This window comes from Periophthalmus magnuspinnatus, chromosome 13 (assembly GCF_009829125.3).
Source record: "Periophthalmus magnuspinnatus isolate fPerMag1 chromosome 13, fPerMag1.2.pri, whole genome shotgun sequence".
Classification (NCBI taxonomy): domain Eukaryota; kingdom Metazoa; phylum Chordata; class Actinopteri; order Gobiiformes; family Gobiidae; genus Periophthalmus; species Periophthalmus magnuspinnatus.
Genome location: NC_047138.1, coordinates 17,845,740 through 17,862,784, shown reverse-complemented (window position 1 = coordinate 17,862,784; position 17,045 = coordinate 17,845,740). Strand labels below are relative to the sequence as shown.

The 17,045-nt window shown below is 41.2% G+C and overlaps 1 protein-coding gene across 7 annotated transcripts in view; it reads right to left on the bottom strand.

The window, feature by feature from the left end:
• Window positions 1-14,267, bottom strand: part of LOC117379820 (neuroblast differentiation-associated protein AHNAK-like) — a 33,477-nt gene extending 19,210 nt beyond the window's left edge. For all 7 annotated transcript variants that reach the window (XM_055225800.1, XM_055225801.1, XM_055225804.1 and 4 more), the window contains exons 1-7: window positions 14,158-14,267; window positions 4,321-4,370; window positions 3,628-3,705; window positions 2,724-2,813; window positions 1,048-1,207; window positions 509-702; window positions 10-233 (exon numbers count right to left, since the gene is read on the bottom strand). In XM_055225800.1, coding sequence (XP_055081775.1) covers window positions 10-233; window positions 509-702; window positions 1,048-1,207; window positions 2,724-2,753 — 608 coding nt within the window. In that variant the 5' untranslated portion in view covers window positions 2,754-2,813; window positions 3,628-3,705; window positions 4,321-4,370; window positions 14,158-14,267. The remainder of the gene's footprint in view (window positions 1-9; window positions 234-508; window positions 703-1,047; window positions 1,208-2,723; window positions 2,814-3,627; window positions 3,706-4,320; window positions 4,371-14,157) is intronic.
• Window positions 14,268-17,045: the final 2,778 nt, after the last annotated feature.

Sequence of the window (17,045 nt, the reverse complement as noted above, 5' to 3'; positions counted from 1 at the left end):
GCAGCTCACCTGACATACTGTCTGCCCTTTCCTGCAGCTCCTGCTTGTGCCGTGGAACTCTGGGAGTGTTTCATTTTGGGAAGAGAGAACTCTTCACCCTCATCACTCTGGTCCCCACTGGGGGGTCCTTCCTCCTGCTCCGTCTCTTCTGTATGCCTTTCTTTCAACCTCTTCAGGCCAAAGCGACCTCCTCGTTTCTTTTGGGTTTTAAATGGCTTCATCCCCTTCACACTCTGAAACATCACAAGTCATTGACAATATTCAGCCCAAAGCTGTATAGTTGGACTCTGGTCTGCACAAAACAAGATATTGCAGATAATTCTGCAATTATATTAACATTAGTACAACTTTCAATGCTTCTGATTAAAAGTAAAGTCCAAATTGTATTGAAGATTTGTTCTTTAAATAATTATGCAAACTATTACTGATATACGACACAAAATCTAACATTCAAGATTCCTTTATTGTCTTTGTAAGTCTATTAGCAGTCTCCTGTTAGGGTAGTTACCAGTTTAGCCGCTTTGGCACGGGGCCCTTTGACCTCTACAATGGGTAGTCGGGCTCTCACACTGGGGGCCTCTCGGGTGACTGTCCTCTTCAGCTGGAAGCTGACTTTATATGGCTCTGCACACTGGAGGATCTTTAGCGCATCTTCGTACTTGACATTATCAAAGTAGACTTTGGCACTCAACAGCTGATCTCCTACAGAAACAACATGTGGATATCAGCAATCTTCTGCATTAAAACTAATTTCTACAGCTCACTTTAAACAAGACATTGTGTACTTATGAGTCACTTTGTACAATGAATCAGCCTTTCCTACATTAGCAATCATGTGTGGCAATGTTAGGTCACCTCACTTGTAGCTTGGTGCAGATTTAGCTGGATTTTAATCATATGGGTAGTGTCCTTGGTAGGTCTAGTGTAGGAGGACTTTCATTGCATGAGTAGTTTCTTTGGTAGGCCTAGTCTAACTGGACTTGATTCAGTGAGTTTCCTTGGTAGACCAAGTCCAGTTAGGACTTGTGTGTGCAGAGTGGACAGTACCTTGCTGCAGACTGAGGTGTTTTGCAGCTGGAGAGTCTTTGAGAACATCTCTCACAAAGATCCCACGATGTCCTCCTCCGGTCACACTGTAGCCACTTGCTCCTGCCTCCGCCTCTGTCTCCATCACGATCTCCACCTCTTCAGACATGTCTTCCTCCTTCTACAACACAAGCAGTCACATGTTAGAGAACATTCTATTGCCAGTATATCTGCAGTGATAAGCTGACAGTAGAAGGCTCCTCTGATAGTTTAATTCCTCCTATCTTCTGTTTGAAACAGACCATAGAGCACATGTAACCACAGCTCAATGGCAGAAAATATCTCACAAATATTTTTTGTTATTTAGAATAAATGATACAACTTTTTTAAAGAGGAGGTATTAACTGCTAAAACATCACATATTTAGATTGCATGTTACTGTTCATTGTTTTGAAAAATGCTAAATTTGGCAAAAACAACATATTAACATGTTTTATAAGTTGCATTTTTGAGAGTGACATCACAGCACAATCAGCGTCCATCCCACTAATGAAACTATTGCACATTGCACCAGGTTTGTGAAGGTGTTGTGTATTGTTTTCTATCATGTTTTTGTACATTTATGGAGAATTGTCATGTGAGAGAATGGATGACGTAGGCTTGTGGGCAGATCATTGGACAGAATCTTACAGCTAACTAAAAGGAGTGTTTGAATAGGTCCTGGGAGAGATCGTTAAATTACTCAAACATGCATGGATGCCATCTAAAACCTCTTCAGGCATGTTTTTGACGAGGGAACATTATAACACGGTAGAAAGCTCCAAAAAGTCAATTCTGCATAATACTTTTTTACTCAGATTTACAAAGTTTAGTGCATCACTGTTGATTCTTCAGAAAGTTTTAAGTTCTAAGTTCTCAGTCCCGTATTTTTTTTTTTTTTCTCAAATGTATAAAGCGTTGTCTGATTGGTTTATCCACCTGTCAGTCATGCCTATCTGAGAGACAGGATACAGTACCAGACCCAAACGTCTTTGTATGTGGTCATGTGTCTGTACTTTCTTGTGACATTTGCAAGAAGTAGAGATGTTTAGTAAATTATATGAATATGAGCTGTGACAGTGGCACCTTTGTCAGTTCATACTTTTGTGTCCTACGTAGTGTTGTCAATACAAACATTTCCAACTTGATTGTGATACTAAGGAATAAACTCAGTACCAATTCCGATACAGGGATGATGATTTTTAGACAATCAAATGTGATTTTCAACATTAAATGTTAGTACTTTCTTTTATATTCCCATGTAGGCTTATATCTGTGGAATTCCTCAGTGGCCCAGATAGGTTCCATAGTGGTCCATGGGCGTATACTAGTCTATGTGGTCTTATACTTGTCTTATACTTGTTCTGCCCAAGATCTTTCTAAAGCTATTCAGGAAAAGTTCATTTCTGTCCTGTTGATGTGGCTTTTTTAGTATCGATACTTGATCAAATGGGTTTCGATACTAGTTTTAGAATTGATTAGTATCTGATTTTTGATACTTTTGACAACCCTAGTCCCAGGGCAAGACACAACTTGTGAATGTGTGTTTGTTAGTGGTTGGAGTGTGAGCCACATCTCTGTCCATCAGTTGTGACTGTGATGTAAAGTCCTTTTCAGTATATGGTGCATGTTCCCAGTGAAGACTGCTGCATGCTCACCGTGTGCTGGTCGGCTGGCTCTGGCTCCATGTCTCTCAGGCTTCTCTTCTGACTCAGCACCTGCTTTAGTTCAGCATGGAGCCTCTCCCTCTGCACCTGCAACAGAGCCGCCATTAGACCCTCTCTGTCTGTTTGTCCTGATCCTAATCCTAACACTGACCCTAACCATGCTTTGGAAATTACATTTATTTTCTGGAGACTGATCCTCACCATCATGGCAGGCTGATCAAGGCACTGTCACATTTGGTCACATTTTTATACCTTCAAGGAACCACTTACCCATTCATACACCAGTGTACGCACACACTGGGAGTTGGCATGTCAGTGGATCTAACTGCTCTACTAATCATGTTTATGTCGAGAATGGCAGATCATTATGCCAACTGAACTACCGTTGTCCATTATATTTACAGTAACTGATTTTTACTGTCTTAAAAATGTGAAAACAACTAGTTCATTTTAAGCAGTTTGCATTCCAAGCATCCTAATTATTCACCGCAATGATTTTATAAGTGCTTTTCACAACTCTCAGACACCAGAGCGGAGTTTTGCCATGACTGTAAAGCTAACAACAGCTACCATGATAATATACGCTTTTGGACTATAAACACTGTAATTAGATGTAGACAGTACACAGAGCTGCTTATGCAATATGTCTACTGGGGCAGGACAGCTTTGCTCAAATACAAAGAATTGGAAAGAAAAGTTGTACACCCATATCTGAACTTTAAACCATATTGCTGATTTAACAATAAAGGATTTACATCATAGGGACCTAGTTTTTGTCCCCATAAGGAAGAGAGGTTCCTATGATGTGAGTGTGGATACAAATTTCAGTCCCTCCAATGTGATGAATACCTGCCAACATACACAGTGGGAATGTATTTAGTGTGAGTGTGCGCACCGCTCTCTCCGGGCTGTCCTGTTCCTCCGGGGGACTGCTGTAGGGGCTGTGGGGTGGGGGAGCTCTCCGGTCCCTCACCTGTGGGCATGTGCACAGTCAGACAAGGAGCACTGTCTAACCCCCACTGGCATAGGCAGAGACACAGACTGGGGCAGGAACATAGACGGGCAGAGACAGAAGACATAGATAGAACACAGACAGGGACACAAACATGGACTTAAACATGGACATAGACAAAAATAGGGGCACAGACAGGGGACAGAGGCATAGACATGGATACAGACAGGGACACAGACAGGGAAATAGACAGGCCTCAGCAGTGGACACAGACTGGGATACAGTCAGGGACATAGACAGTGGACATAGACAGGGACATAGACAAAGACATAGACAAGGAAATAGACAGAACAAAGACAGAGGACACAGATGGGGACATAGACAGGACAAAGACAGGACACAGAGGGCACACAGGCAGTGGGCACAGACTGGGATACAGACAGGGGACACGGACAGGGACAAATACAGGACACAGAGGGGACACAGGCAGTGGACAGGGATACAGGCCGGGGCATAGACATGGACATAGACAGGGTTGTATACAGGAGACACAGACAGGGGCACAGACAGCGGACATAGACAGGGATGCACACTGGATACACATAGGGACAGACAGGGGATCCAGACGGGACTTACGGCTGAGTCTCTGCTGGGGACACACACATGGCTGTCCTCTCTGTCAGAGTCTGGAAGAGAAGAGCGTAGGATCAGCTGGACGTCTCCACACAAACTGACAAACTCTTGGTCTGTTGTCATTTTATGATTATTGAATCCATAGAAAGTAAAGTAAAAGTATTATAGTACCTGTTTCAAAATGTATTTAAATTGAAATAAGTATATTGTGCAGATTTTGAGATCTAATAAAGCTTCAAATGTAGTGATTTTGAACAGAAACAACTGATAATTTTTTTTCTAGCTGTTGTTATTTGTATAATTTTGTTTGCTGAAATTATGAACATGTTAAAAATAAACCCTCTGACTTTTCAGCACGTCTCATACAAAAAATACTTTTACTTTTCAGTCTTGTTCAAAAATATAGTGGAGTAAAATGTACAGACACCTGCTCTCAAATGTAGAGAAGTAAAAAGTATACACTCTAAAATTTACTTTAATTTGTACTTCCACCATTAGCTAATAGTCAGTGTAACCCACAACAAGAAACAAAACATGAACCGCATTTGTGTAATATATATGTGTAATATACTTCTTGTGGTGCGCCGAGTAGGAGCTCAGAGGGAGCAGGTCTGAGTCGTGTCTGATATCTCTGCCATGCATCTATTATAACATTTGGATAGGGGATTACTATGATTTGTTGTAAACAAGCAAAAAACAAAACAAAAAATCCCATAGAGTGCAAAGTAAATGCAAACTGCTGGTGTTCAGCTTACAGGGGCTTTCTCAAAGATCGGATTTTGTGGCAGTATTTTCACATCAAACATTTTTTCACTGTTTAAAAATCCTTCAGCTGTCATAAAAATCACAAAAAAACACAGATGAGATTCTAGGAAAACCAGTTTACTGTAAAGCTACGTAGAGTTCTGTAAATCAACACTAGACAAGAAGAAAATGTATGGATTTTAATGTTTCTAAATATTCTCTATGAATGAACAAGCCTCCATCTGGCACATTTCAACTTTAACTGGTTGAATTAAAAAAATCTCAACATAAGAAAAAAAATGATTGTGGGACTAGCAGACTAATAAAAATAACCTCTCGCTAGTTTCAGACCTAATCAACAATTCAAGGTTTTGGGTGGTACAATGGCATAGTATTGAAGACAGCTGCCCCCTGCATAGTAGGTTCAGGGTTCATCTGACTTTGGACCACTCCTGGAGTCTCTTCCATGTCCATGCAGGTTTCCTTTAGGCGTTCCCATTTCCCTTTCTGCCCCAAACACCAGCCTTCTGAAGTGGGGCTTTCCTGTTTAGATGTTGAGTTATGGTGGACATGTGAACTAGAAATTCCAAGAGATATCTTTTTAAAAATAGCTCTTCAAAAGGGCATGTGTCTCCCTCTCAGTGCCCCACCAATCAAAGCTGAGGAACTACTACAAGACAAAACAGAACAGTTCATTTTAAACTGGTCCAAAGTTATTCCTCATTTACCTTATGCATTCTGAGCATCCTAATTATTCATCACAATCCTAATTATTCATCATGAGTTTATAAGCGCTTTCCAGTGCTGAGGTTTTGTTGTCTCGTTAAAGTTAACAACAGCTGACATGCTAACACACTTCCTGATCATCAGACAATAAAATGCTCTCTCTGACACAGCAGACTTATTTTCAAGCTGCTTAAAAAGGAGGTATTATCCAAAATCATGTTTTTGAGCTTTTGAGCTCGGAAGAGATTTTAGATGTCATTCATTCTTGTTTGAGTAACACAGCAGTCTCTCTTGTGCCCTATTCAAACCCTCCTTACAGTTAGCTGTAAGATTCTGTGCAATGCTCCACCCACAGGCCTATGTCACTTACGCTCCCACACGACAATTCTCCATAAATATCCAAAAATATGATACAAAACTATACACAACAACTTGAACGCTTGCTGATGTAATAGTGCTCTGAAGGGTGAGTGACTTAGGTGGAGAGCAAGTAGAAGAACGACTCTGTTCTCAGAGCATCAGAATCGCAAGTGAAACTTATAAAATATGTTAATACGTTGTTTTGGTGAATATGGCATTTTTAAAACAATAAAAGAGAACATGGTGATCTAAATATGTTAAGTGTTAACAGTTAATACTCCATAGAAGTAAATACACCCTCTTTAATTGGGACTTATCAATACATATAGCCCATTCCCAACCAAAAGTTACCCAGATTACATAAGCTTTGGATGGAGGCATCTGTGTGTGAGAGTGTGAGAGCAGGTATTTATGACATTGTGAGGATTAAAATTAGTACACACACTCACGTTATGGGGACCTGTCTTCCTTATGGGGACAAAAACCAGGTCCCCATGACATAAAGCCTTTATTATTAGATCAGCATTATTAGATTGGTTTAAAGTTCAGATATGGGTAAAACAGGATAAAGGTCCAGTATTTGTTTTTTCCCCCCATGTATTTGAGCAAAATGTGTCTTGTCGCAGTACAGACGTATTATAGAAGCAGCTTTTGAGATCAAATTATGTCAGCTGCTTTCTGTCTGCATCTAATTATAAAGTGTTTTATTGTCAGAAAGTGTGTGTTAGCATGCTATTATGTGTTAGCAATATGGCGCTCTGGTATCTGAGAGTTGTGAAAAGTGGTTGTAAATGAATCATGGTAAATAATTAGGATGCTCTGAATGCATGAGCTAAATGAGGAATAACTTTGGACCAGTGCAAATCGTTTAAATGATCTAGTTCTGTTTTTCACATTTTGAAGAGAGTGAAAATCACGCTAGGGTCTAGTTTAAGATTTGGAAAGTAGCGACTATGGTTAAGGTTTGGATCAGTCTCCAGGTAAAGAATAAGTCAATCTAATGTCCCCGAGAAGCATGGAAACAGCAAACAGTGTGTGTAACTGTGGGGAGGTCAGGTGTCCAGGAGGCATGCTCCCCCTCCCACACACAAACACACACACACACACACAACTAACCCCTTTCCTCAGTTATAGCACGCCTCACATTCTTTCCATGGTCTCAGCTCTCTGCTCCGTCTGTACCATCTGTGTCCCCCACTACACCATACCAGTGCCCCACCCACAATATTTGTCTTTTGAACCACCAGGACTCCATTCTGGACTAAACCAGGTCTGAAAAACAGTGCTGTGGCATTAAATGTCCCTGGGCAGACTGGAGTAGGCACATACTACATTTTCATATGGTCTTCACTTTATAAGGGCCTCTGTTTATACTGGGCCCTGGGTAAGGACCCCGTACTGCCCCCTCAACCCAACGCCCCTGCTGAAAATGATGCATATTTGAACTAATTCTAAATAAAGGGGCATTGGTGAATAACCTGACCACCACACCACACTGATATGTGTTGCACTTTCATGAGTAGAACTCAGTTCAGTCTTGGATGGATCTCTCTACACGGCCGTGCACAGAACCTCTGCAATGCTGAGGTCCATATACTCATAGTTTACTTTTGCTCTTTCTGTTTGGAATCACATGAACCTCTCAATGTAAAATCACCAACTCCAAGAGATAGTTCTGCTGTATACTATTAGGAAACTGTATGGCCCGTTTGTCAAATTGTGGTGCGGTGCCCCCTGGTGGTATTTGTGGACAGAGAAGATGTCTCTGTTTTTCTCTCCACTGGATGTAACAAGTTTTGAAGTTTTTCAAGTTTTTTTGAGTATTCATTAGAATGTCGTGATAGGTTCCAATCAGTTTCAGTGAGCCCCTCAGATAGACAGACAGCAGCAGGTGTCCCATCCCACGGGGGTGTGCTCTTATTATAGGACCTCACAACTGCAGGTCCCTGCATGTCCACTACCCTGCTCCTATCTACTCCTGTTTTCTTCTGTCTGCTCCTGTCTACTCCTGCTCCTCATCGCTCCTCTCCTTCTCTCTACTCCTGTCTACTCCTGCTCCTCACCGCTCCTCTCCTTCTCTCTACTCCTGTCTGCCCTGCTCCTCTCTACTCTCTGGTGTTGTCTGCTCCTCTCCTGGACAGTGAAAAAAGAATGAAGATAAACATCAGGTTCTAATGGAGATGTGTGTGACAAATGTACTCTTTTAACACGTGGAGAGCAAACATGTTTGTATCAATAAATGAGACTCTCTTTACTTTCTCCCTCAGGGCCACACGGATAAGATCCACCTCCACCACCCCTCAGGCTCCAGGCCACACCCAGAATCCAGCATGTTCACAGGCAGCAACACCTAACAGAGACTGTACAGAAAGCCAGATATATCAATATTCATCAGGCTTGAGATACTTTTACAGTAACTTAACCTCTAGTAATTTCTAACAAAACCAATAAATATAAATGGACTTACTTAAATGTCCCACATCACAAAAAAATACCTGAAGTTGTGTTTTGTTTCATTTACGTTATTAGTCTAACTACATCTCAGCCTAAATGTGCAGGGTTTGTGTCTTAAATGTGTGAATGAAACTCCAGGTATGTTTGTGATGAGGAAACAACATTACAACAAATCAGAAAAAATGTAATATGGGCCCTTTAAAGATATATACTGTGTATATTGTAAAATCAGCACATTGAGACAAAATAAAACCAAAGCAGCGCTCTGAATGGTTGCGCTTGGCAGTTCACCTCACCTCACTTCAGCGTCTGAAAATGACTGTGTGCCAAAGGTTTTGCGAGAGCTACGTTAAAGTTAGTTAAATACCCACTTTCTCAGGTATGAGTAACTTATATAGTATGTTACACACAATCCCTACAGAAATTATGCATGGTGCATACAAAAGATAGCTCCCAGATATAAACAGGTAATACAATCCAGAGCAATGGAGCTGATGTTTACCATAGACTTCCTTCCTCTACCCCTCCTTGGACTCATCGAGCCCCTCACCAATCCTCAGACTCACCCAGCCTCTCACCCCCTTCACCCACAGACTGACCCATTCCCTCACCCATTTTTATCCCCAGACTCACCCAGTCCCTCACCCCTCTTCACTCCCAGACTCACCCAGCCCCTCATTCCTCTTCACTCCCAGACTCACCCAGCCCCTCACCCCTCTTCACTCCCAGACTCACCCAGTCCCTCACCCCTCTTCACTCCCAGACTCACCCAGCCCCTCACCCCTCTTCAGAAGTGCTTTCCTCAGACGGCCTCAGTCCTTTCTTCCTGGACTAAATCAAGCTTGCACCGGGAAACCACTTGAACCATCCATCACACAGGCCTCGACACACAGGCTACTGACACAGCTTCTGCCCTTTGCTCTCAGTGGAACAAATAACACAACACAATGGTACTCTCATCCGTTTGAGATATTCTGGATAAAAATACTAACTGTATAACTATACTTCAAGTGCTTGATGGATGTACTACATGTATTTTAAGAAACTATTTAAAGTAACTTTTATTTTTTGGACACTCGAAGCATGTTATAGTGCATTATTCATTAACTCCACACTACTACTAATAGGTAAGTAAGTCTGTGCCATCGGCCTCTCTGACCATCACCATCTTTCGCACAAATCTCTCGCACACACCACTTACTGGGCAATGTGGGTGAAGTGTTTTGCCTAAAGACACTACTACAGTTTGCACTAGAACCAGTGCTGCTCCACTGTGGCACATCCCGCTCTCGACATAAACATCATTGGTTGAGCGGTCAAATTCACTGATCCATAGGTTGGCGGTGCGATTCTAACTCACACAGATGAATGCTGTCGTTGTGTCCTTGGGCAAGACACTTAACCCACCTTGCCCTCAGTGTCTGCGTACGCTGGTGTGTGAATGTGTGTGTGAATGGGTGAGTGGTTCCTTGTTGTAAAGCGCTTTGAGTGCCTTAAAAGTAGAAAAGCGCTATAGAAAAATGTGACCATTTACCATTTACGTGGTATTCCCAGCACCCTCAGATCCTAATACTAACCAGGCCTGCCAGTGCTTAGCATCTGAGATCTGGTGATGATTGGGTAAGAACAAACAGCTATGGCCATATTGCTTTGCCAGTTGTATTTAAAAATGATATTAAATGCATCCACTTAGCATTTATTTCATTTAAATACCTTAAAAACATGCAATCTTATTATATGAAGTGGCTCACTTCTCCACAGAACTGACCTTGGCCTGCGCTGCTTGTCTCCAGGGAGACACATAAGTTAAGTAAGTCTAATGCCATACTGTGAAGTGAACATTCCCTTCAAAGCAATGACATCTCTATGGAAACAAGCAAGTGTTGGACCCGCAACAGAAAAGTTATGCAGTGCACCTGTCTTACAGTCTCTCCCTGGTCTATTCCATCCCCTGCCTGTGGGGGCGTAGGAGAGCCTCAAAATGCCAGACTTTTGGCCTGGTCAACTCTGCTCCAGCCTGGGCCAACATTAGCAGCTCATGGAGGCGCTGGAATGGAGGTCAGCAGATCCTGTGACCGGAGAGCAGCAGCTGTCCCAGTGTAAGGAGAGCCCGGCCACACCCTGCCCCAGCACTGTACTATCACAGCACTATCACAACTACATCAACACCCTCACGGTCAGGTCTACTGCACTATCACAACTACATAAACAACTTTCAACGTCTAACCTTCTGTGCTTGTTTTCATATGTACTATACTCAGAGGTGGATAGTACATATTTTTACTCTTACATGAGTAACATATTTTACAATGACACAGTACTCTTATTTGTGTAAAGGTTTAGGTTACCCTTCTCAGTACAAGTAAGTTTGCAAGTGACAAAAGCTTTATGTTGACGATATTAGAAGGAGTATTCTGCTAAATTGACTTTTTGGAGCTTCCTACCATGTTATAACGAATAATAAACATGCTTGAAGAAGTTTTAGATGTCATCCATGCATGTTTGAGTAATTTAGCAATCTCTTCCCAGCCCTATTCGAACCCTCCTTACGGTTAGCTGTAAGATTCTGTCCAATGCTCAGCCCACAAGTCTACGTCACCTGCACTTCTACATCGGGCGGGGCATGTATCTCTATGTATCTGTGCCAAACTGAACTCATAAGACTAGACCTGCAGGTGGAGTTCATGCCAAAACAAATATTTAAGCAGAAAAAAATACTAGGAAACAATGCATTTATATAAAGGCAGATTGAACTTGCAAATCACGAGTACATAAAAATACCACATTTTGCGCTAACTCCCTCACTCACTTCTCCTTTTTGCTCTTTTCCCAAATAAATCTTTAACATCTAAATAAAATAATAAATCATTTACTGCAATCTTTGGTCAACTAAGACAGCCTCAATCAATTAATCAGCTAAACAACTAAAGATCTACAGCCCTAGCATACTGATTGTACTGTGATAGCGCTCGGGGGATGAGGGGAGTGACAGCATGGAGAGCAAAGGGATGGGGCATCCAGAGCATCAAAAATATCAAGTAATACCCCATAGAAGTAAAACCCTCTTTAAATATGTGTGTTTCTTACACCGCTCCCTCAGATGTGATTTTGTTAGATTTGAGCTATTCTTTAACATCCACCCTGTTAGCTTTTGAGTAGTAGTTTCCTCAAATACTCGTTATTCTTTTTTTTTCTTTGAACTTCTACTCAAGTGGTAATATTTTGAAGTTATGATATTCCAGTACAATTTTAGCTCCTTTACCCAGCTGTGATTGTATTTGACCACAGTTTTCCTGCTGAAGCTCAACCATATTTCCTCCTTGTCCCTATCAACCAATCACAGCCCGCGGAATGTGCCTCTCAACCAATCACATCTGGAGTTATTCATATGTGTCTGTGAATCTCTATTTTTTTCTCTGGCATTTCAGCTACGAGCCTCCTTTGCTCCCTTTCCACTGCAGCAACAGAACCACCATCCTCCTCATCCTCTCCTTCTCCTCCTCTTCACCTCCGCCAGTGTCTAAGTCCCAAAGAAGGTATTACAACATGCCATCTTCTCCCTTTACTACATCGTTGTCATAGATTAAGCGCCAAAGTTTCTTCTTTCAGTAAACTATTCACTGGTGTCAGGTTCGGTTCTTCCTACTTGTATTTCAGGCATTTCAAACTACCTCTGGGCACTAAAGATCAATCAATCTGCGCCATGCAACCACCTCCTCAGATTTGTACTAAGTGGATGAAGTGTCTTGCCTTGGAACCCAACAACAGGACAAATTGGCTGGATTAGAATGAATCTGGAAAATATGTGGTTTGTGAGTGAAAACTTTACCACTGAGTAGGGCTGTGTTTGGGTGTCAATTTGGGTGGTTTTAATGCAGGGGTCCACAACCAATCCTCAATGAAAGCCATTTTTATTTGTTTTTAATGGGACAAAAATAATATTGAATAAAAACTGAGGAAAACGGATTTTATCTGAATTTTTCTATAAAAAGTAGCTTTTTAAAGAATATTTTGGCAATGAGAGCTCTTTAAAAAATAGATTTAACATATTTATCGTTATAGTTGCACGATTTAACAATTTTCAAAAAGCTTGATCCTTGATTTTTAATGCAACAGTGACAAAAATACATGCATAAAATAAAATAATTTGATGTTTTTTATTTTTAGTAAGAAAATCTAATTGAAAATTGAGAGTTCAAAATACCTAAAGAAAATTGTGATTATTGTTTCCTGGCTAATTAATTTATCAATAAAATTCATATGCCAGGAAATTATCATTTTTACATAATATTTTGTCAATGAGAGTTCTTTAAAAGTTTTGATTTAACATATTTACTGTTATAGTTTCAGGATTCAACAATTTTCAAAAAGCTTGAAACAAAATTTTAAACACAACAGTGACAAAAAGTAATATTATTTTGATCTAGTTTTTAGTAAAACAAATCAAATCGAAAAAATAAGGAAAATGTCAATGAGAACTCTTCAAAGGTTTTGATAATAACATTTACTTTCAAAAATTTATAAAAAGGTTCATACTCAATTTTTAACACAACAGTGACCAGAAATTTGCTTATTTACACTTATTTGATCCTTTTTGATTAAATAAAACTGAGATTGTTCAAAATGAGGTAAAACTTTCTGCTAACTTTTTCGGCATATGGACTGGCTCTACCACTAAGCCACCTCCGCCCAGTCTAAAAGTGCGATGCTAGCGTGCGCTCCAGGCTCAGAATGTGTCCGGGGATCCAGCTCTGGTTACAAAACATGGCTACACTTGGACCCATAGTGACATGCCACGCTGCAAATAGTTCCTGTGAATAGTGTGAATACCTCAGTGTCCCCTAACACAAGACCAGCTGACAGCCCGGAGACGCAGCAGCCACAAACAGGACGCTATTGTGCACCATGCAGGAGCTATGGCAAACTCAGCCGCACAAACCAGCCCCAAAACACATGGATAATCTGTTTGAAAGTGAATAAATTGTCTTTTCAAATAGGGTTGTCAAAAGTATAAAAAAAATCTGGTAAAAATCGATACCAAAACTTGTATCGAAAGCAGATACTCATTTGAGCAAGTATCAGTAGTAAAAAAAGTCACATCAACAGGATAGAAATGTACCTCTCCTGAATAGCTTTAAAATGATCTTGAGCTGTACCAGAATAAGTATAAGCCCACATAGAGTAGTATACGCCCAAATGACCCAGGTAAAAAGGTATACGGGAAAAGTACTACTCAAGTAAGAGTAACCGTTGGGACGTAACATCTAATTAATAATTTTTGAATGCAATATGAAGGACAAAACATGAAATAATGCTCAGAATCTATTATTTTCAAAGGATAGACACAAAAATTTACAAACCCCCCAAACTTTTGTCACTTGTAGACTTACTCACAGTGGGAAGTGGAACCACAACTTTTACTCAAGAAAGAGTGCTGTTACTTGGTATTACTCAGGTCGGAGTAAAAGTATGCTGCTAGAAAACTACTTTGAAAAGTACAATGTCTTTAAAAACAAACTGTAACTGAGTACTATCACCCTCTCCTCAGATACGTACCTTCAAAAGTAGTACTGCAGTTGAAAAGTGTATATTGTCCTCCTCACATGCCCCTCTCTGGGTGGTGCAGTCGCAGTGGCCCCACTGAGCTCTGTCCTGTACAGCCGACCTGCTCCGTCTGACCGCTCCCAGACCACATCAAGGCACTAGCACGCACACGCATACCACCTTCTGATTGGACATGGGGCAGAAAAATCTCCTCCATATTAGGGCGTGCAGGGCGGGTTGGAGGGAAGGATGACCCAAAGAGGGGCAGATATCTTGGACTGAGCACCTTTGACCTCTACCAAGGCAAGAAAGCTCAGGAAATCCAGTTAGATCCTTCAGAACAGATATGAACGTGCAGCTCAAAACCAGGAAGCATCTGGAGCCACCTTCAGTCTGTGATAGGCCCTGTGATAGGAATCCAGAAGGAACGGCATCTGGAGTCATCTTGTGCTTGATGAAGTAGAAATCCCAGAATTTAGCCGGAAAATGAATTTTTATGAGATGTGAGTAAATTTTCAGTATCATTAAAACTCAAGCACAATGCAGCAGTCCAAGAAATTACTCAAGTGAAAAAGTGTTGTAGTCTGGGCATAACATCTGATTTATAATTTGAAGTGAATCCAGAACAAAACATTAAACTACTCATATCTGGGTTTCAAAGGATAGAGACAAAAATTAGAAATCTGATGGAGCAGTGCAAGAAACACAAATGTTCAAATAATTTCATATTGTCAACATAAAGCCTTTGTCACTTGTTGCCTTACTCACAGTGGGAAGAGGAACCACAACCTTTACTTAAGAAAGAGTACAGTTACACTGCACAACATATTACTCAAGTAAGAGGAAAGTATGGAGCCTGAAAACTACATGTATCCACAAAGAGCAGAGCAGAGACTGGCTCCCTCTGGTGGTAAAGGTGCAGCGCTTACCTCCACCCAAGCAGCCTTTAAGCATAATGTTTCTTCATCTCAAACACATGGAGTTGTGTTTGGTTTCACATATTTCAGTAAGATGTGTGACGCTCAAATCCCACTCCATGACAATATCAGGTGGTACAGAATATCTCCTTTATGTTTTTAAAGTGCATACACACATTTGTTTAGCTTCATCAGCTTTCAGAACTATTCATGGGGATAACCGACTTTGACACCAGCAGCAGCCATGGCTTTATCTGCATTTCAGTGTGTCAGCAGGTGGAGTCGTTGTACCCTCTGCTGGTGTCTGGGATACACAAAATTTATGGCTCAATTTTAATTACCAAACATGTACATTATTTAGGAACAGCCTACATGTAATGTCCAAATGTGGACACCTATTATGCAAAATACACTCTTACCTTTTAACGTGTTTTAAATGTTGTTTATACCGTGTGTTGTTTTTGTTTTGTTTTTTGTTTTTTTTGCTTAATTGCATGAGTCAGTGGGCTAACTCTGTTGACTCTGCCTCCTTCTCCAGGAAGTTCTGCAGTCCAAATGCCTTCACCAGACTGGCCATTCCTCTGCTCAAATTAACTTTGTCCATCACCATAGGACGTGTAGCATTAACAGCCTTTGTTTTTAGCCCTTACAGACAACGTTAGGATTTCATTGTGTCATTAGATGCAAGCCTGTCGCCATCTGGTGGAGGTCTTTGCAACTACATGCCATTGTTGAGAGAGGGCATGGGATATTCACAAAATTAAAATTAAAATTAAAATTAAAATTAAAGGACCGCTACTGTATCAGAAAACAGTTTGAAGTGTTGACATCTATCTATCATCTGAATCTATTAAAGAGTAGCTAATAATCAACCAACTTCAAAGGACGTTTTAAAGGGACTGTGTCCCAGAAGAGTTGAACAGGTGGACTACAGAAGAATGAGGACCTAACGCACAGTTGTTGGAGTCCCGGGGAAACTACTGACCTGTATCCGAAGATGGTGTCCAGGAGACCCGGAATAAGGCCCGCAGGCACTCACACATGCTGGGTCCGGTGCGCCGTGCTCGGGTGTGGAGCAGTGGAGCAGCGGGGGTAGAGCGCGCAGTCTCCGGGCGCGTCTGACACAGTCCCGGGGAGGTGCGGGGCCCACACACGGGACAGAATAGAGGGGTTAGAGCGAGTGGACAGTCAGCACTTTACTGCAGCGCCTAAAGCCAGGCCATTGTTGTGCCTTGTTCCCGGGCTTAGAGCGGAGCCAGCCAGCACAAAACACGCTCCGGATGGAACAGGCTCGCGGATACACAGTGTGGGTCACAGCTCTGTCAGAGAATGCATGCAGCTGAAGTAGCCATTTGAAATACATTTGTAAAATCATTTTGAATTACTACCATTAGGATCAGAAGGCGAGTTGCCTAACTTTGTGCATGCCCTTATTTGTATTTATTCAGTGTGTTTTTTTGTTGCACTCTATCACCGCAGTAAGTTCCTAGTTTGTGAGCTGTGTTCACTGACAATGGCAATAAAAGTCTTCTGATTCTGAATCTGACTTGGGTTTTAAGCACAAGACCAAGAGTGAGTTTATTAGGCCGGCCATAAGCCGATGACCCCGTTTGTGATCAAGGTTTTGTCATCTGTTTGGAGGTGCTACTAATTTACTTTAGCAGGCAGACCCCTCACAAGAAGATAAGTCTATATACTGCACATTTAAGCTGAATTAAGCCAATATCAAATGCTCATTTTTATATAGTATTGCCTACTGTGCTATAGACACAGTCACACAATATATCACATGCCTATAGTGTCTGTATCAATACACACATTATACAGATATGTATTTGTATTGACTTGACAAAGTTTCATTTGTATTTCCCCCAAATTGCTCTGAAGGTTGAATGTGATGCTTTGCCCTCCCAAATACCTTTTTTTTTTTTTTTTTAATACGGAGGAGACAACAAGCTGAGCACCTCATGCACTCGGAGTGAA